At 37.1% G+C, this 22,075-nt stretch overlaps 1 protein-coding gene across 4 annotated transcripts in view; it reads right to left on the bottom strand.

The window, feature by feature from the left end:
• Positions 1-22,075, bottom strand: part of MARCHF1 (membrane associated ring-CH-type finger 1) — a 161,433-nt gene that overhangs the window by 35,837 nt on the left and 103,521 nt on the right. For 3 of the 4 annotated variants that reach the window (XM_087963653.1, XM_087963654.1, XM_087963655.1), the window contains 2 exons: positions 17,833-17,912; positions 16,836-17,570 (listed from right to left, as the gene is read on the bottom strand). In XM_087963653.1, the coding sequence (XP_087819779.1) occupies positions 16,836-17,570; positions 17,833-17,912 (815 nt within the window). The remainder of the gene's footprint in view (positions 1-16,835; positions 17,571-17,832; positions 17,913-22,075) is intronic. The other variant, XM_026675820.2, reaches the window with a different exon arrangement.

Here is a 22,075-nt window from a genome sequence, read left to right as displayed (position 1 = left end):
AGAAAATAATTAGAAGTAATTCAAACAACTTTATATACTCTCAGGAGTGTTCTGCTTTGAAAAAGTCCCCTGCCTTCCGCTTTTCCTAGAAATCATAATTCAATTTTGATCTATTGGTTAAGGCACCAGATAGAAAATGGAAACTGTGAATTCAAATTCCCGCCTTATCCAACTGGTGACTTTGGACCAGTCATTATGTCTCAGCCTTATAAGTTCACAAGATTGTTGTAGGAAAAAACAGGAGGAGGACGGTGTGCTGGATATGTTCACTGCATTGAGTGATTTGTAAAAATAATAATGGCAAGGTACAAATAAAATAAATAAATATTTTTTTCTAGTTGAAATATGTTTTTCTTATTTTAATTCTTTTGCAAAGCAGAATAGAAAGAAGGAATGACTAAGGGGAGAGAGAGCTGTGAGTATGGTAGAGGTAATAAACTAAGATAAGTTTATATCTCTGGCTAAAACTAACAGAAAGCTATATACAATGTGGAAAGAATATACAGGTAGCCCTTGCTATTCAAAGTTACAGCAGCACTGAAAAAGTAACTTTACAAGTGGTGTTCACATTTTGACTGTTGCCGGACTCCATGATCCGTAGTGATTGAGATTCAGGTACATTGCAACTAGCAGGTGTTTGTGACCATCACAGCATGCTACAGTCATAATGATCACAATTTGTGTGCTTCACATCTGACCTCCAACGCGCAGAGTTAATGAAGAAGTTGGCAGTAAAGTCACAGGTTGAAGTGACATGATGTCTTGCTTTATGACCACGCGTGGTTTGCTTAATCATTGTAGTAGAAGTGAGATCATAAATCTGTTGCAGACTTGAGATGTATCACACAATGACTGTATCACTTAGAGTTATGGAGTTGCCAGTCCCAATTTTTAAACGAGAACTACCTGCAGTGGTATCAATACTATACCACAAAAGAAATGGAAAACAAATCGCTTCTAGTGGCCAGGAAAGCAGTATTTTTCCCCACGTGGGATGCTATATACAGTTTTCAAACCTAATGCCTTGTGATACTCCAGTTTTATTATTATCTGCTTGTTATTAAGACTTTTTCCATCATGTAATTAACAGTAAAATTCAGAATCCATTGAGATAATAACCATTTAGAATGGATATGACAAACATTGTAAAGAAATTCTAAAAACAATTCATAGTATATGAAAATATAGAGAATTAGGTGTTCTTGAATAAGAAAATGGATGGTATATTGGAATTATGATGATAATGTGAAACATCAAAAAATGATTTTGAAACAAAAAAGGTGTCCTATTCTATGAGGGATTCAAAAAAGGAAACAATTATGTTAATTACAAATATCAGTCAAATATTAAGAATAACTTCCTATCTTATGTGCAAGTTATCTGTAGAAGAAAACTACAGTTATCTTCTATATTTTTTCAATTTTTAAAAATCTCTAGGCACATATTTGTTATAGTTACTAAATAGAGAAATCACTGAGTTTTCACTAGAACAATTATCTAAAGCTGATAAACATATAATTCCTCCAAGTCTGATCTTTTATGTTTATAATTCTTTGTGGAAGCAAAAATTCAGTTTATCTATCAAATTGAGATGGCAAATCCCAATTTTAATCTGTCAAGGTTTAGAGGGTATAATTTGAATTGAAACTGAAACTTAAAGGCAATAAGATTTCATTGAATGCATGATTCAGCCAGAGAATTTAATTCAAAATATTTTCACCCACTTCGTTATTTGGGAAGAAAATAATATGGTATAAATCAGGGGTGTCAAACAGTGGTGGGATTCAAAAATTTTTTACTACCGGTTCTGTGAGCGTGGCTTGGTGGGTGTGGCAGGGGAAGGATACTGCAAAATCTCCAGTCAGAGGTGATATTTGCTGGTTCTCCGAACTACTCAAAATTTCCACTACCAGTTCTCCAGAACTGGTCCGAACCAGCTGAAGACCACCTCTGGTGTTAAACTCTATTTAATTGAGGGCCGCATCAGGATTGTGTTTGAACTTGGGGGACTGGGTAGGCATGACCGGTGTGGGGGTTACCAGGGTGTACAAGTGATGTGTCAGGGTGGCCTGGACAGGGTGGGGGGGGATCCACTGTTTCCAGTGGAGGAAGGCAAGATCAGGGAGAGCGCCAAACCCTTGTCCTTCAGAGGAGCCTCGCCCGTCCCTCTCAGGCGCTCCTGCAACCCTCTGCGTTTGGTCTGTGATGGCTCCTTGCAACTCTCTGCCAGTGAAAATGGAGCTCCTGCAACCAAGCTCCATTTTCACTGGTAGAGGCACTGTGGGCCAGTCCTTTGCTGTTTCCAGGGCAACCCCACGGGCCTGATCCAGCCCGCGGGTCTTGACTTTGACACCCCTAGTATAGGTGATAAGTCCTCAAATTGAACTCAGCTGCTGGTGACTAAATTCATGCAGGGTTATTGGCAACATCACAAATATGATTTGTTATTAGCTTCTTGGAATGATTTTTTTTTTACTCATCAGTAATATGATCATAATAAAAATAGTAAAATCATTTTTCTTTTTTGATGTAGGTTTTTCTCCTTTCTATTCTCTTTTCTTTCTTTCATTTTACTTTGTATTTGATTTTATTATGATCAAAATTCTTAATAACATGATATATACAAAAAAGAAACTCTGACTAAAGATTGAAGAGACCTGCCCTTTGAAGGTATCATTTACTAGAGGCTGAGGATGTTCTTTTCTCATTTGTTTTGACAAGGTTCACTGGTAAGTTCAGCCTATTCTGTGAATGATGCATTATGTGCTGCTTAGGCATCTTTTTTTAATGTTATCACCGTAGCATATGAAATATATTATTTTTCTAAAAAGAGTATATAATATATTCCACAGATTAGTAGGAAGCACATTTTCTCAGATCCATCACTGAATGGACGAAGACTCATTCATTCTGAGACAAGACAATCAAATAAACAAATCAACATTTTGAATATTATTTTGGAGAAGAATCCTACACGTGTCGGTATGCTGCAGGTACAGAAATGCATCTATTGTTTCCGATTTTCCACCATTAATTTATTATATATACTGGTTCATTCCTAACACAACTAACCTGGCCTTTGTAGACTAATTTTCTGATCCATATTCCTCATTGCATCATGATCCATCTAATGTTCACTGCAAATCATTCACTAATCTCAGTCACCAACATGACCTTACCTTATACAAAAGTACACTTAGGGTGTCTAATGCCATACCCCTAAAATCAATATAAATATTCCTTGGATATCTATTGTAGGCATCCTTGTCTTATAATAGATCCAGTGCTAAACTATTATTTAAGCATTATCTTTATTTCTACACACATACTTTAATTCCATCATATACTATTCTTAACACATGAAACAACCAACGTTCAGCTCCATATTCAAATATTCCATAATTGTTCAAATTCAATCAAGCATCTTTTCTTACACCTCCCTCTAGTTCAACTTCATACATTCTGATGCTCTGCAACAGTATTCTTTTTACTTTGATCCCAACATCCAATGTCTTGGATGATTCCAACTTCTTCAAATGAAAAAAACAAGAAAATCCAGTTGCGTCCTGAAAAAGCACTTTTGGGACAATCATGACCTGGATGACCGAGAATCTCTACAGACTTCTAGCTATAAAATTTGGGATGAACACCCTTTGAATAATGTGGGAGTAGGAATGGATTTCCAGAGGAAATAATTGCAGACTACAGGAACCAGAAGCACTACTCCGGTGACCCCGAGGACACAGATAAACCACCAAGTGCTTCAACAACCCACTAAAAGGATGTAGATTACCAAGGAATATAAATCCTTCCATTCCTTCCACTATCCTGTCGGAGCTGAAGAACTTTCTTGGATTAGAAGCAAAACGTCTTCAAAAGAAAAAACAAGAAAGGCCAATTGACTCCTGAAAAAGCACCTTTGGGATAACCATGACCTGGCTGACTGAGAATCTCTACAGACCTTTGGTTCCAACAGTTTCGCCATCCTCTTTTCTTAGGTCCACTTTGCATCTAATACTTTTTCATAGGTGATAGTTTCTGTTCCTGTCCTGTTTCTACTTCCACACCCAATTCTTTTACTTCTTTCCTTTTTTTCTAAGCCTTTTTTTTTGTAAGAACCACTCTTAACAAGATCAAAAAAATGGTTTGCCATCCCCCATTTAGAACTGTTTATCACCTTCATACTGCTCACCAATTCTATAATTAGTGAGAAACAATTCTTTACGTGGTTGTGATTGCATGTGTGTTTTTTCTAAGCAGTCATTCATTCACCTTTTTATCTCCAACTGGTCCTGTGACTTTTTCTATGCTCTCTCTCTTGTTATTTCTACCCAGCTACTCTTGTTAGGTAGCAGATTATTTTCCTTCTTTCTCTTCCCCATTCCCATTCTCTTGTTCATAATGTCTCACAATTTGCCAAAGGATTTGTTATGATTATTTTTTTAACCTCCAAATTAGCCCAAGGCTTTTCTTGTGGTCTCTCATCATGGTACTGATAAAAGTACTGGTCCTGTTTAGCTTCATAAAATTAGCTGTGATTGGTTAGTTATGTATAAAAGAAAGCCACTCCTAATAAATTATTTTGAATATTTTGCTAACTGTATTACTTCTTTTGAAGTAATATCTCATATCAGTTAAGGCATAATTTTGAATTCAGCACCAAATATTACAAGAAGGTGGCAACATATTTAAAAAAAAAATAAACTCATTTTCCAGAGCGCAAATTCAAGGCTTTGTTCATTTTAATTTCTATTACAATATAATTTATAGATTTAAGTGTTTAAGCCATTTAGTCTTCAGACAAATAAATTAATACTCAGGAGCCCTTTTCAACTACTGCCAGAATTGTTTTAAATTATTTTTAAAGCTAAAATATCAACCTAAATTCCATTGGGATTGGCAAATAAAATTGACAGAGCTACTTTTAATAGGATGTACTGATTCCTCAGTAGAAATACTTAATAGAAACTACTGGCTGAATTATAAATTAAAACATTCAATGAGAATCCTGAATGTTCTGACAAGAGAGAAAGAGCTGTTGAAGAATCTGCAAATAAATTTAAATGTGTTAACTGGTTTAGCTTTCTGCTTCTTTTTGCTTTATTTTGTAATTTATTTATCTGTAAAACCATTGGTTGAGAATGATGGAGTTTGCCTCAGGATATTGAGAACGCATATTTATTCACAGGAAATACTGCAAGAAAAGGTTGAATTATTTTGTAGTTTCCTTACAACAACCATAACACTTCTTGTGTTGTTACCAGTGGCCTGTTGGCATATGTCACAGATATTGAGGAAAAGAAAGAATGAATAAAATAATGTAAAAGAATTCTACCATCAATATTTTTAGATATACAGTACCTTTTAAAGTGGCCAGAATAAAAAAGGAGGTAAAATTTTGTGTTAAGAAGCTGTTGGTCTAACAATTTATCTCTAACTTACTCTCCAAAATATGTATGATGAGAACAATTACAGGTTGAGATCTAAATCAACAGTGCTTTAATTGATATTGGAACTTATGGCCTCCATATTCACTGTACTATAACTCAGTGATCCCCAACCTTTCTTATGCCGCGGCCCGGTATCCCCAACCTTTTTTATGGCGCGGCCCGGTACCGGAATTAGCAGGGGGCCGCCATCTTTTTTTGATGAAAAAGTGCTTCCGGTGAGCTTTCTACCCGGAAAAGCTCACCGGAAGCACTTTTTCATCAAAAAAAGATGGCAGCGCCCAGCAAACCAGCGGCCCGGTAGGACTTGTTCCACGGACCGGTCCCGGTCCGTGGACTGGTGGTTGGGGACCCCTGCTATAACTAACCAGGTGTACACCAGCTAGTATTGCCAAAGAGATGCTGTAAACTTTAATTTAGGAAAAATTAGGAAGCCATGGAATCTGCTCTTCTTCTTACCTACTTACAATAAGAAAGCAAAACCCGAGATTACTGTGATGCTACTATTACTTTCGTATATAGAAAAAAGCTTAATTTTATTAACTTTAACTATTAAAGCATGTACACAAGGAACAAGCAGCCCCCAAATGTTGCCAATTTGTAATTGCTGATTGGATAAATGAAGCATATATCAGGACATGCAAGATATACTCTGTGCTCACAAGTGAATAATGTATCTTGCATAAAATGAGAAAGCTTAATCTTAGAGTAATCCTGTCATTTTTACAAATTAATTAATTAAGGTCTGATTACGAGTGTTAAAACAACTGAACACTCCTGTAAAACAAGCATTTCAAATTATGTGGGTTCTATCCCTCTATTTATGCAGCCAGAACTGTGTTGGCTTTTTTGGCAGCTGCAGCACACTGTTGGCTCATATTTAAATGATTGTCCACTAGGACAGCGGTCGTCAATCGGTGAGCTGTGGCCCACGAGAAAATTTTGGTGGGCCGCAGAGAAATCTCACCCCAAAAGCACCCCCACAAAGCAATTAATCCAGGCTGCGCAGAAACACAAGGCTGCGCCACCCACATGGCCCGCGGGAACCCTTCCCGCCCACTCACTCCTTACCCAGTAAACTTGCCTGCTAAACTGCTATTTTTCCTTTTTCCAACCATCATCTATTCTGCTGTGCCGGGAGATTTAATTAGCTAGGAAGCAGGAAATGGTTGGATTTCTTGCTTTCTAGCTAGTCTTTAGATCTTCAGCTCAGCACAGCCAAACCTCCCTTAGGAAAGAAGGTTTGCTTGCAAGCAAATTCAGTGAAGACTCATAGCAAGCAAATTTGAGAGACTGAGCTAGCCAATGGCAGATAGATAGATCACTGAATGATTCTGTGAGCAACTCAATCTGCCTGCTTTACCTGATTTTGGGTAAAAGTTGCTCTTTTCTTAAATAAAAAAATCAATATTTACATGCATGGTGTGTTATGAGTTAATTTTGTGAGTTTACTTGCAAGGAAATTTTATGTGACAGACTGAGCTAGCCAATGGCAGATAGATAGATCTCTGAATAAATCTGTGAATCTGTGAGCAACTCAATCTGCCTGCCTGCTTTGCCTGATTTTGGGTAAAAGTTGCTCTTTTTTTATAAAAAAAATAATCAATATTTATATAAATATTTATAATATTTACATACAAGCCATGCCCAGCCTGTCACATGACCACCAAACCACACCCACAAATTAGGCCACTCCCACAGAACTGGTTAGTGGTCCCTGGGATCTAAAATTGGCGATCCCTGAACTAGGAAATAGAAGATCCCCTTACAGTTACTACTATTGAGCGAGTAGTACACACCGTACCTGTGCATTTTGTTTTTCTTGCCTAAATACCTTGCTTTTTTCACCATTGAATTTCATTTTGTTAGAAAAGCACCCAATGTTCAAGTCTGTCAAGATCCTTCAATATCTTAAGTCTACTGTATCTTTTGGAGTTTTGGCTATTCCTGCTAACTTGGTGTCATCTATCCCCTCATCCAAGGATCTTGGAATTCTAGTGGACTATCATTTAAATATGAGCCAGCAATGTGCTGCAGCTAACAAAAAAGCCAATTCACTCCTATGCTGCATTAACAGAGGAATAGAATCAAGATCACATGAGATGCTAATAGAATTTACCATTCTATTGGTAAGACCACACTTGGAATATTGCATCCAGTTTTGGTCACCGCAATGTAAAAAAGATGCTAGGAAGAGTACAGAGAAGAGCAACAGGGATGATTAGGGGACTGGAGGCAAAAACATAAACAACATTGCTGGAATTGGGTATGTCTAGTTTAATGAAAATAAGTATTAGGGGGTGACATGATAGCAGTGTTCTAATATCAAAGGGGTTGCCATAAACAAAAGGGAGTTAATCTATTCTCCAAAGCACCTGACAACAGGACAAAAAGCAATGGATGGAAATTAATCAAGGAGTGAAGCAACCTAGGAGAAATTTCCTGAGAGTTAGAACAGTTAATCAGCGGAACAACTTGCCTCCAGAAGTTGTGGGTGTTCCAACACTGGACATTTTTAAAAAGAGATTAGACAACCATTTGTCTGAAATTGCAAAAGTTTTCCTGCCTGAGCAATGGGTTTAACTAGAACAATAGTCGCCAACTGGTGGGCTGTGACCCACTGGTGGGCCGTGAGAAAATTTTGGTGGGCCACAGAGAAATCAGAGCACCACCCAAAGCAATTAATCCAGGCTGCATGGAAACACAAGTCTGCACAGCCCACATGGCCCACGGGAACCCTCCCCATCCACTCACTCCTTACCTCGCAAACTTGCCTGCTAAATTGCTATTTTTCCTTTTCCCGACCATCAGCTGTTCTGCTGTGCTCGGAAATTTAGATTATCTAGGAAGCAGGAAATGGTTGGATTTCTTGCTTTCTAGCTAGTCTATAGATCTTCGGCTCTGCTTTTAAGCACAGCCGAACCTCTCTTAGGAATGAAGGTTCTATTATTCAGTGTAGACTCACAGCAAGCAAATTTGAGAGGCTGAGCTAGCCGATGGTAGATAGATCCCTGAATGAATCTGTGATTCTGTGAGCAACTCAATCTGCCTGCCTGCTTTGCCTGATTTTGGGTGAAAGTTGCTCTTTTTTAATAAAAAAAATTCAATATTTATATACATATTTTGTAATATTTACATGCAAGCCATGCCCAGCCAGTCACATGACCACCAAGCCACACACACAAATTAGACCGCGGTCACAGATGTGGTCCCTGGGATTTAAAATTATGAGTTTGGTGGTCCCTGAGGTCCAAAAGGTTGGCAACCCCTGAACTAGAAGACCTCCAAGGTCCCTTCCAACTCTGTTAGTATGGCTTATTTTTGATAAATTCAATAATCTTTTTAGAGTTTTGTCTGGTATTAACTTCAAGATGATAGATCTTAATTATATTGGTCTTCATTTGTCCCTTTTTTGGAAGATAGAAACATCTTTTCCAATCCTCTAGTACTATGATTTCTCAAAAATTACAGAAAGAGGCTCCAAAATGACATTCCTGATATTCTTCAAGACTCTCAGATCTAACTGAATGAGTTCTGGAGACAAACTCATTCATAACTCTCGCCAGAGGCTCCCTAACCCTTTACTTTCTTTGGGTTCCAATTCCTTTCTTGTGTCTATTGTTCTATTTCGTAGTATCTGGATACAATTCCCTTCTGTGAGGAAGATCAAAGCACAATATGAGTTGGGGAGTTCTATCTTCTCCTTCACATTGTTCACTATCCTCAAAAGGTTTTTTGTTGTTGCTTTTAGTTTTCTTTGCAAACTTAAGTTCGTTTTGTACTTTCTGATATATTTTTTTTGCATGATTTTTTAAACTGCCCTTCACATCAGCTTCAATCTTCGTTTCTTTTCTTTTCATTGAAATGATGTGTAATTGTAATTCTGGAAGCTCATTTCTGAGAAGTTCCTCGTGGTCTTGTAGTCATTTTAACCCATGTCTGTACAGGGTAATCTTCCTAGTAGTCCTCTAAGCTAGTTAAAACAGACTTTTTTGAAATCTAGTATGCACGTATGACTATCCTGCAATCTTTCTTGGTATCTATCTTGAAAGCCTCAATGAAATAATTGTTTTCTCCCAACACCCAGTTGTTACCAGTTAAAACAGTTCTTTAGAACTGATTAGAAATAGATCTGGGAAAACTAATATCTCTGATGCTTCTCTAGCCTTCTGGAAAATAAAACAATCAGCAAGATTGAGGGGAAAAGATGTAGCAAACTTGATGAAGTTGAATTTACAAAGATGTCCAGATGTCTGCTATTATTACTATATCTTTTCTCCCTGAACATTGTATAATTTGATCCATGAAATTATTATCTACATATTTTGCCTGGCCTTACCATCTATACCACAATTTTTTTTCTACCCTTTTCTTCTTTCTTATCCCAAGTAGTCTTCACTAGATCTTCCTGTTTGAATTCTGCAAGGGCTGTATGTCTGCACTTCCTTCACATACAAAGACAGACCTGTTTTGCTTGGGATATTCATTTAGGATATTCATGAAATTCACCCCATCATCTTTAATGATGCCCATATTTCTTTTACATTAAGGCTTCTTGTTTGATTTTCATATTCAGTGCATTTTTCTGGAAACACTGCAAACTTTGGACTCTTATCACTTGCCCTATTTACTCCCATAATTACCAGCTCATTAAGTGTCTTCAGATTATTCCAGTCCCATTAATAGAAAATGCTGTTGCACTGTTTTCTGCTTTTCTCCTTCCTAATAAAATAACTTTAAAGTTATAGTTGCAAACATGCTTTCCAAGCTCTTTCTACAACACTCTTTGTAGTACATTCTTTCACATCTCTGGCAATGACATTTGTTTCGATGTGGATCAGTGGAAAAAGATAATTGTTTAAAAGTATATTGGGTGTATTTCCATCACATCCTGAATGTGGGCCCAGGAGGGCAGAATATTTCTCTTGACAATCATGTCAACAGAATGTTGCTTCAGTTTCTTGCCATTGCCTTTTACTCCTCTTTTTCAGGAGTGACAGATCCTATAATCATAGGATCTTTTTATTTACAGATCCTATAAAAGTCTTCTTCCTCAGTTTCTCAAATTTGTGCAATTATACTTCTCCCAGAGGTCTAGAAATCCCCTGAATGGGAACGATCAACGAACAATCAGAATCTTCTGAAGCTCAGAAGAAAAAGAGCTTTCCTTGTCACGCTTCTTTCTTCTTGTCTCTATATCCTTTGCTCGTCTTTCCTTTATCTTCTGGAAAACTCCTTGAGTTTGCTGACCATCTACAAACACCTCCTGTGTTTGGTAAATAATTCATCATCTTCCCTGATAAGTTGGAGGGTGGACAGATTTGCTTATAGCCCTTCACTTGCATTTTTGCAGGGGGTAAGGTTCTTGTTGTCTTCTGGAAGAAAAACAAACATGGCACATTCCACATGTCATGACAAATAGTTCTCTACATTTCCATGATCAGGAATAAGAAATAACTCTCATTTTTGTGAATTCTTCCACAAATGGTTCTGCAGAACACCTACACAAACTGTCCCAGCATTCTGGCTTCCCAAGGAGGTAGATTGTTGTTAGTTTGGATCCTGTTTATTTACTTGGCAACCTCAGTTTCTGGTAACTGCAGTATATAGATAGTAGTATTAATGCACTTTGTTGTTCTGATGTGCATGCATATGTGTGACAATTATGTGCATGTTTTGTCAGAATTTCTTTTAAAATGAAAAACTCTAAAATTGTAAATGAAAAAAATAGTCACAACTTATCTAATATAGAATTTAAAAGAGAAAGAGAGATGATGAAATAGAGAAATTATATTCGGTCATTTAAGACAACAATCTTTTAGTAAATGTAGGATATCTATTTTTTCTTTCTTTCTGTATGTGGCATCTTCCCTGAATTCGTTATAATAAGTTACCAAGTTTCTAATTAACTATATTTTTCCATTTAACTAAACTGAAAATTTATGGTTATCAGCTTTGGGCCAAGTAGAATTGCAAACCATGGTTTGAAGTAGGTTGAAGATATCTGTCTATTGTGAAGATAATAACCATAATTAGGTACATGTATCTTATTATTGTATCATTTAATATGAAAGAGCAGTAAGCAACAAAGTTTACTACCTAAAATGCAGCCAATGTGCCCTAGTATTCATATGAACAATAGTATTTTAGTTTTATAGCTTGAATAATGTTAGGTTTTAGATTCTCAACTTTATTTCATAGTTGTTACCATATTTTGTATTTTATAATGTTTGTTATATTGTAATTACCCTAGTATAATATTCGTGCTGCTTTACATTGAGCTGTGACAGTCTTGCTAACAATTCGTAACTTGAAATAATTTTGAATAATTTACAGATTTAAAATGTTTAATGAAAGAAGATGGATTTGTTTATATATGAGCTGGACTAAAGAGTTACAACTTAAACTGATTTAAAGGTTCGGGTTAAATGTACTTGATAATCAGAATACTCACAAAGTAGTATCGATTACATACTAAAAATGTACACCCTATGCTAGTGCACAGCCAGCTCTAGCGGAAAAAATGATTTAAAAAAAAACCCGAAAGGAAGCAAAACACCCAAGCTGAGAAATTAATAGGTCTAATCATCTAACTAATCCTTAGTTCTGAAGATTGGAGGGGGTAACAAAGGAAAGAAATGATGTTATGAGACTTAAAGAGAGAGAGAGAGAGAGAAAGACAGACAGAGATAGAAACAGACAGACAGACAGACACACACACACATACAAAGGCCTAACCCTAACCCTAAAGTAACAGTTAATACTAGTTGATCCTCAGCTAAAGACAACAGGAAACCACAGAATTCTTTTCAATATAATCTCTTGGGCTATAAGTATGAAGAGACAAAAATCTGCAAACAGAATAGCCTGTTAAATTCTGGCTGTTCCCTGCTTCTGCTGCAACTAAGTCATAATTAGAATTTATTGTAAAAATGCACCTGGTACAAAAATGCCAGCATAGGATTTATTTGGCCTCAGAATGGCTTTTAAATGGCAGAAGGAAAGGGATGATGTATTTTTAACCAGATAGGCTCTCGACATGTCACCTTTTTTTGCAAATAGAAAAATGAATGCACACAAGGAAGGGGATGGTAACTGTTTTATTTCGGGGCCGGGGGGAGGAAAGAAGTTCAATTACTCAAGGAGAAATTCAGAGTCATGCTTTTTTGTGCATACTTCTATTGGTCAAATAGAGATAAAACTGATTGCCTCACGTTTTCTGTTCTCAGTATTTAAAAATTGGCACAACTGACTTCTAAGGGATTAAGGAGCCTGTCAGGATGAAAAAGTGTCCTCAAAAGCCAGGAGCATCAGGAAAATAATATATTTTCCTTAATCCTGATTGTGATTACCTCCAGTAAAGATTAGGAAATCCTGTGTGAGGGGGAAAAAAGATGCCTAATCAGCCCTGCTTGGTTGCTCCTCCGACAGAGAACAATTAAACTAATGAGAAAGTAGTGAGGAATGAAATCCTTTCAATTACATTTGCACCCAGATTCAAGATGTTTCTCTAGAAAACCAGGATCCAAATCATGGTGGGATTCAAAAAAAATTATTACCGGTTCTGTGGGTGTGGCTTGGTGGGTGTAACATGGATTGGTGGGTGTGGTTTGGTGGGCGTGCCATGGAAAGGATCCTGCAAAATCTCCATTCCCCCACACTTCAGGGGAAGGATACTGTAAAATCCCATTCCCTCCCCACCCCACCAACCTGCTTTCCAGCTCTGTTCTCCTGTGCAGGACAACAAAAGACCCAGCCGATCAGCTGGGACTCAGGAGGCAGAGAATAGATGGGGGCAGGGCCAGTCAGAGGTGGTATTTGCCGGTTCTCCGAACTGATCAAAATTTCCGCTACTGGTTCTCTGAACTACTCAAAATTTCCACTACCGGTTCTCCAGAACTGGTCAGAACCTGCTGAATACCACCTCTGGATCCGAAGCTATACCTCTCTTCCAATTATTTGAAACTATCAAGTGTCCATATGTATAAAAAGTTAATTTTGACAGTTCAAGTGAAACATTTTATAATTAATAAAGCAGTTCATTAGAGATTAGAAAAAGTTATGAAATTTTGGGATAGGAAATGCTGTTCGTTTGAGAAAAAAAACTTTGGAAGGCTACACATACAGACATTTCACTTATTTTGTCTGCACGTATAAGGAAGGTGTATTGTTTGAACAAATGGCTAGATGTTCCAAAGTATATAACCTGTTTTGCAACCTCAGATAGCTTTGAGACTTAAAAAGAAAATCAAACAGGATATGCAAAGGAAGCATAAACATGATACACTTCCTCTAGAAACTATATAGTATAAAACAGTTCTGCTTTATTTTGTATAAACCAGCAATACACATTACAGCAATAGAATTAATAATTTTCAGCATCCTGAAATCTAGTTCCAATTTATCAGCTGTTTCTTTGTGATAAATGTATGGATAAAGTTCGTGGCTGCTTTTAAGAGTATACTATTACGTACTTGAAGCACTAAAATGCTTATTGGAACTTCTGAAGAAATACATAATTTCCTAATTCTGTAAATTACAAATTCAGCAGATACAAACAGAATTACACTTAGAATAAAAGATCATCAACCTGTTGTTGTTGTCCAGTGTTTGGAACACAGTGTCTTTGCTTAGATTTTTTATGAATAGTATTTTAATACCTAGCTGACAATTTAAAACATGATACCTAGTGAAATGTACTGTATTTTAAGGCCTTTTAGAAGTAGGTTTTTTTTTTTTTCAGTTGTGGAATGCAAGTGTAAATCATGTTAAATTCAAATGAGTTTGTTTAATACTATTGTCCTGTCTTTTTAAATATTTTGTTACACTTTTTCTTCTTCTTTTCTAAAATTAATAAAGAATATTTGTAGCTGGGAGCTGACATGAGGGTTCCTTGGTGCCCTCTGAGCCTGCTTATTTTCTTGCAGACATTTCATTACCAAAATTAGGTAACATCATCAGTGTTAGTAAAGAGTGTTGTTTGCTGTCAGTTTATATTCTTGTGGCTTGCCTGTCAATGTTGGCTTGGTGGTTACATTTTCCCAGTTGAGACTATGGTTATATCTTTGTATATGTTGTGAAATTAAAGAATTTTAAGCAAGACAAAATTCTTTAATTTCACAACATGTATATTGGGGAACTGTGACCATCATAGGCTAAACCAAGTCTAAAAGTGCTAGGGAATTTCTAGAAGTCTGGCACTCTGACAAATCAGCCATCAATAGACACATAGACCTTAACACCATCTATAGATTATGCAAAAGAGACTATCACCCAGGACGTCCAGAAAGGAATAAAAAGACCCAAGTACCTCTCCACCAGTAATTAGCACCCAGGTCAGCATAAGTTAACTCCAAGGTTAATATCAGACCAACAATAAAATAAACAATCACCCAATTAAGAAACTGCCAAAGAAGCCAACAGAAAACAGCCCAATCTCTAAAAATCTCTAAGACAACTCTACTAACACTGACATGCAAACCCTTAGAATATAAAATTGACAGCAAACAGCACTCCTTAACTAGCACTGATGATGTGAGCCAATTTGGGTAATGAAACGTCTGCAAGAAAGCAAGCAAACTTGGACAGTACCAACGACGCCTTTCTGAAGAAACTGACTAACCAAAAGCAAACCAAAATTGGCTTTAATTTACTGGAGCATTGCAACTTTATTTTTTGCTATGAAAAAAGGAAGCTGACTTTTGGCTGACTCAGGCTTACTGTATCGTAAATCTTTCTCCTAAATTGTTTTCTGCTTGTTTAGCTGCAATTTATCGTTGATAGAAAGTAACAAGCAAAGTAACAAGATTTTGCAGCATGTTTTAAAAATATATTTTATACACACTGTGTATAAGGGGGGGCAGGGGGAGGAGCCCAATTCACAAGGACTAATGCCACAAATTCTGTAAGGACAGCATAATCTATCATTGTTTTAGTCATTCCCAAATGTCCTCATAGGAGCATGTCAGTTTCCTCGTGTTCTGAGCTACTGACCGTACTAAAATAAAAATATTTATTAGGCCATTAATGGGAAATGGCAAAATATGACAAAACATATAAGAATCCACATGCACTCTAATCCCTAGGTGGTTGTGCAAGCAAGAAATCTTTATAGGATAATTCTTGTCCACAATTTAAATGATGGTTAAAATAATTAGATGGATGGGTATAATAACAACGTTGCCTTTTTTCACATTTTTCAAAATGAATTCCCAATGTGTCAAAGATGTTATGCCTAAAAAATCACAACCGCATTTAAATCATTTCCGTTTTCAGAGTATAAGAAGCCCATATTTTTTCTAGTCATAGGAAAGGATGTGACTATAATAAAATAACTTTATGAGACATATTATATCTAGAGATTCATAAACTATATGGATTATTCATCCCAGTGATATAATTAATAATTTCAGAATTCTTATGGTATCACAAAAAAATAGAAAGATCTAAAGCAAAGCCCATTTTGGAAAATCCAATAACTAATTTTTCAGTATTTAACTTTATTTGGCATGCATATAATATACTACCAGTTTTCTAATGATATTTAGTTTTCCGCTGGAGCCTTTATTCTACTATTATCATATATTTCAAAGGGGAAGATTTGTATACTATTCATTTCTAGAGATGAACTTTTTGTTTATCTAATGTTTTGATATCAGACTGGAAAAAAAATCTTTATTTCTACAAACATTAATTAATTTGAAAATATCTATCTACTGTACATAATATTTATACCTATTTGTATCTATCCAGAATAATAAAATCTCAAATGTACTTGTGTTACCCATAAATGAGTGCTGTCACTAGAATAATATTCTTGAAATACACCATTAACGTTTATATTATATTCAGCACCATAAATATTAACATCCTGGTCTTGCAGCTATAATTCTTCAAACATGGGTTACCACAAATATTAATAAAGGGCATTTTGGTTTGACCCAAAACAGGAGGTCAAAATAGACAGCATAAATTCTGGAACATTTAAATTTAGGTCAGGCAAAGAATATATTTATAAAGGCAAACTGAGGGCCTTTAAACATGACGGTTTGCAAACTGGAAAGATGTTCTTACAAATAACAACAACAAAGATTTTCACTGAACTGTTGCTATCGCACAATTTAGTTAAAAAGAATGAAAGGGAAAAAGAATGGGTTATTTTAAGGAGAAATGGACTGTACATCTATTTGTATTATTATTAATCTGAAATAGTGCAATATTGTGTATCAAATGTTTTTTACAATTTCGTAATTAAAGTTTCATTGCTAAGCATGTAATCATACTCATCTAAACTCCAAAAAGGAGCATGAGTTAAAGAAAACATAACCACATCTTTTGCGTAATCTACGATAGTCAGCTAGCAATTCTCTTTTGAATGAGGAGACAAACCTGCATTCTTCAGAATCCTCAGATAAGTCATAATACGCAGGAGGTTTCCGAGCAGCCACACTCACAGAAGCCCCTGTCTCAGCAGGTGTTCCATTTCCTGTAACTGTAAAAATATCTCTGCCTGTGCTTCTCTCCGAACCACTGTCCTCCTTGCTTGTTCTGCCTTTCCTAATGTAAGCTGAAGGTTCTGGATCCTGATGGCTATTCTGGTGTTTTCCAGACCGTCTCAAGGAGTTGGGTTCCACAGAGGACCCAGAAGATAATGAGAGGGAGCTTTCTTTATACCTTCTAACCGTCCTCCTAGGATTATTTAGATTATAACTTTCAGCTTCTGACTTCTTTTCCCCACTTACTCCCATAGTGGCAAGTTCAATAGCGTTCTTATTGCAACGCTCATCTGTAGAAACATTTGAAGGGTTCTGTCTTCTCGTTTTCCTCAGCATTTTGGCTCTATCTCTTTTTCTGACTAGGGCCCAATAATTTTCATCTGAAGTTGAAGAATCGGATGTTGTTTTGCAAAAGGCATTCCATCGAGGATTTGTGATCTTGGGATGTGACTTGACATCCTTGTCTTTTCTTTGCTTTACTATATCCTCAGAATTCTCCTCGGCCTTCTTTCTCTGCCTAACACCTTGTTTCACCTTTTTTACATGCTTTTTCCTAGCAGAACTCGGCCCCATGACATGGATTGATGTTTCAAATCTATCTTCTGATAGGTCATGCAAAGTGGAAGATCTAAACAGAACAAGAGGACAAGGAGAAGGATAGTGATAAAATGAGAAGGGAAGGGAAGACAGAGACAAAGAGGGAGGGAGAGAGAGAGAACATAAATAAAGTAATAGAATCAAATGGAAAATGAACATGATATTGAAAATGACAAACAAAAAAGCAGATGGGTGGAAATACACGAAAGAAATTAGACAAAAGCAATATACATAGCTCATTAGACAAAGAAGACATGTACTAAACAGATTAGGAATATTAATTTAGCACATACCTACAGATGTCCTGAGTAGATGGGCAGACAGATAACCGTGATTGACTTCCGGGAGCTGTCCCTGTAGTAGGACTACTTGCCTGTTGGAAGAAGTTAGATAAATTGGATTCTTTGTCCACAAAATAAAACATAGATATTTTATTACTTTTCCACATGATTTTATCTATATTTCAAGCTCTTCACTCTGCTTTCATAGAGGCATGGCTTGTAAAATAAGGAATTTGCTATTAAAGCAAAACCCTTTTGAGGAAGTAAATGCTGCAAATCACATGTGTTTTTTTTTATTTTTGAGGAACAAACTTTCAGAAACTGTTCTCATTTGGCTTCAGTTGTGAACATGTAAAGAAAAACCAGCTGCTAAAGTTAAAAAAAAATGATGCTTTTTAAAAATTAAGACAAATTGGCACGTATTGTTCTGACTGATTCCTGTGTGAAAAAAATGAGAAGGAAAAAAAAATCCTATAGTTCAAATATAATTGTCAGCATCTTGAAAATATTTGAAATTCACATTGTTTCTTGAAAATGTATAAATTATATGATTATCTTTATTTATCGCATTCCAATATGCCCCCTTTATAGTGATATAGCATTAGTGACTGGATATTTCTAGTCTAGTGAAAAGAAAGACCAGGGGTGACATGACAGCAGTGTTTCAATATTTGAGGGATTTCCACAAAGAAGAGGGGGTCAACTTATTTTTCAAAGCACCAGAAGGCAAGACAAGAAGCAATGGATAGACACTAACCAAGGAGACAAGCAACCTTCAACTAAGGAGAAATTTCCTGACATAAACAATCAACCAGTGGAATGGCTCGTCTTCAGAAGTTGTGGGTATTCCATCACTGGTGGCTTTTAAGAAGAGACTGGACATCCGTTGGTTTGAAATGGTGTGGGGTCTCCTAGCTGAGCAGAAGGCCTTCAAAGGTTCCTTCCTGTTGCTACTGCTGCTTCTGCTTCTGATGTTGTTACTTATTCACAAACCAAATACCGTATTTGCCGGCGTATAAGACGACTTTTTTGCCCTGAAAAAGATGCCTCCAATTGGGGGGGTCGTCTTATATGCCGGGTCGTCTTATACGCCGGCAAATAGTAATTGGGAAGCACTGCGGCTGCCCGCGGCTGAGGCACTTTGCGCACCGTGGAAGCGAATCCGTGAAGCCGAAGGAGCAGCCAGCCTTCTCCCAGCTCCCAAGGAAAGCGAGGCTCGCACCGCCCGAGCTCCGCTGAGGTATCCGGCTGGGGCTGTCAGGAGTTGTTACCGCTGGTGCGGCTCCCGGCTCCAGTCCGCGTTGCCTTGGAAGGAAAGGCAAAACCAGGAGCCGCTGCTGCCATTGCAAAGCACGCCGCGGCTCTTCCTTTTGCCTTTCCTTCCCAAGGCAACGCGGACTGGAGCCGCGGAGCCGCACCAGCGGTAACAACTCCTGACAGCCCCAGCCGATACCTCAGTGGAGCCCGGGCGGTGCAAGCCTCGTTCCTGGGAGCTGGGAGAAGGCTGGCTGCTCCTTTCAGCTTCACGGGATTGCTTCCACGGTAGACAAAAGTGCCTCAAAAAAAAAAAGTGCAAAAGTGGAAGGCGTGCGGAAGAGGGGCGAGTATATAACAAACTATATTTTGAGTGGAAATGTTGGGGGGTCGTCTTATATGCCGGGTCGTCTTATACGCCGGCATATACGGTACATTGCACCTTGTTAACAAGATTCATCATATTAAAGTGTATTCAATAAACCACAGAATCAGATAGAAATGGGATGAGTGCTGAAGAATCCTTTTATGGTCCTACTTCTGGTCTATATGTAAACATTTCAGATAAATGCTTAACAATGAATAATAAGAAAAGCTTAGTACAATAAGAAAAATGCTCTAAACATTGTGAGCGCACTATGTTGATTCTTGTCTCAAGATTTAGGAATTATAACATTTTACAAGGAAATGAGATAAGTGTATCTAGATTCAATTAGACTTTTGTCTTCATTGTAGTTTTACCATGGGTGTGTTAAATTATTGATCTTCTCCTGATTTTTATTGCAAATTACATGGTACATATGTGAACTAGAGTAAATGATAACATCATCAACATTATAGTCACATAAATATTTTTTTCTAAAATGATGAAAATGTTTTCACTAAATTGTTGCTATTGTAGAAGTCCCACTGGTCATAATTTGGTTTATTTGGCTCAAAATAATTTCATTTTAAAGAATATGCCCATGCTATTCTATTTGTCTTTGCAAGCCACATAATATTTTCTTATCCATCTTTCCACAAGTTTCTTTTCTTCTTCAAAATGTAGCTACTTAAAAGATAAGCTGATATACAAAAAATGCTGCTTGCCTTTCCTATGGTTAATATACATTTTGTTCTGTAACCTAAAGCTAAAATCTCCCCAAACAATCATAAATCCAGTCAAGGTGAAGATATGGAATATTTCATAAAAAATAGCATCAATAGATTGGTTTGCATGCTGTTCTCACCTAGGCTTCCCAAAAGCACGAAGCCGACTCCTCCCAATAAAACCCCTTTTACTTAGTTTAAAGTGAATTCCTCTCCAGCAAAGTCCTGGCCAACGGTCTTTAAAGAGATTTCACAACTACAGACCTTTATCAGGCTTGGAGAGCTGACAGGCTGATATCTTCCAAACACCACTCTGCAGGAGACACTATTTGGTAAAGTCATGAACAGATCTTCACCTGAATGAATTGAACTAACTGTCTCCTGCAAACACCACTCCCCCTTCGCTGTTTATTCCCTATGGGAGGGGCCATTCACCATCCACCTGTGGCTTTACTCCCGGGTCAACCCTTGTTCCTTAATTGTTCCCTTCTCCTGACAGCTCTGTGCATGCACACACTGGGAACAGGCTCCAGATGTTCTTCTGCCCCACTGATATCCAACGCCGAAGGCTGCTGATAACTGTCAGATAGTCCTGGCCCCATCTCTGCCTCCAATGCAGAACACTCGTCAGAGCCTTCCCCAGACTCCAGGACTGGCCCATGTTCCTCTCTAACCTCCTCACTATTCAAATCTGCTGCCACCTCTGCTGTCTGCTGGTGGGCCACAACACATACTTGCTTTAAGTTCCATGAGTAAAACAAGCTTCATTGAGGTGATACATAATGACTGTGTGGATCTTCTCTACTGAAAGCTAGTCTTAATCTAGCATAGGATATCCTACTGCAAGGTTGTTTTAAAATTTATGAGAAATTTTCCAATTAAACATTACTTCACTATTTTCAGCAAGCAGAGGTTGAAATATATCCAGTTTCATTTCACTAGGCTAAATTCAGTAAATAAGCCATCGTTGAGCTGAAGATAAAAGCTATTTGGTGCTCATTAAACTTTATAACTACTGAAAACAAACATAAGTTATGTCCAGCTAAACCCTGGCATTTATTGGTAATATATGGGGAACAATTACAGTTTTCCAATTTAAGATAGATCAATTTAAGTCAGGTAAGGTAAATCAGCAGGAGCATGTGACCTGACACCAGGACAAAGGGTTTTATTTCCTCCTGTTCCTGTTCACTTCTTTTTAATTTGGAATATAAGTTCTCTATTCATTAAAACTTCTATAATATCCATTGATTAAATGCCAAAAAGTTAAAAACATATCACTTATTCACAGGCAATTAGCATATCAATTTAAAAAATGAATAGAATCTGTAGAAATATAACCTCCAAAATAAAAAATCAATACAAAGAGTATTTGACATTATCTTCTATTTTCCATATTATGATTCCTTGAATGGCAGCTAATTTAACAGCATAAAGGATTCTAAATACCATTTTAAATAGTATTTAAAGTGACATTTACATGAAAGAAATTTACACCACATATTAATTTCTGAATAATTTATCAAAGCAGATTTTATCAGATGAGGTCAATGATACAAAATTATGTTTTACAAAAACTAGCTTATTAACAAGTAAGCTTATTTCTGTGGGATAGAATATACTTTCAGATACGACACACTTTTAGAAACTTACCGTATTTGCCGGCGTATAAGACGACTGGGCGTATAAGACGAGCCCCCAACATTTCCACTCAAAATATAGAGTTTGTTATATACTAGCCGTATAAGACGACCCCCCACTTGGAGGCATGTTTTTCAGGGCAAAAAGTCATACGCCGGCAAATACGGTAAGTTGTAACACTGGGGTATTCTGGATATAATTCTTGATTGACACCCCGCCCCTTTCCCCAAACTTACAAAGCCACCAAAATGCTTTAGAGAGGCAGCTTCGC

The sequence above is a fragment of the Notechis scutatus genome, chromosome 4 (assembly GCF_049901735.1).
Source record: "Notechis scutatus isolate UNSWTSFEM ecotype Mainland chromosome 4, rNotScu1.2, whole genome shotgun sequence".
In the NCBI taxonomy this organism is placed as follows: domain Eukaryota; kingdom Metazoa; phylum Chordata; class Lepidosauria; order Squamata; family Elapidae; genus Notechis; species Notechis scutatus.
This window is presented reverse-complemented; position numbering and strand designations above follow the sequence as displayed.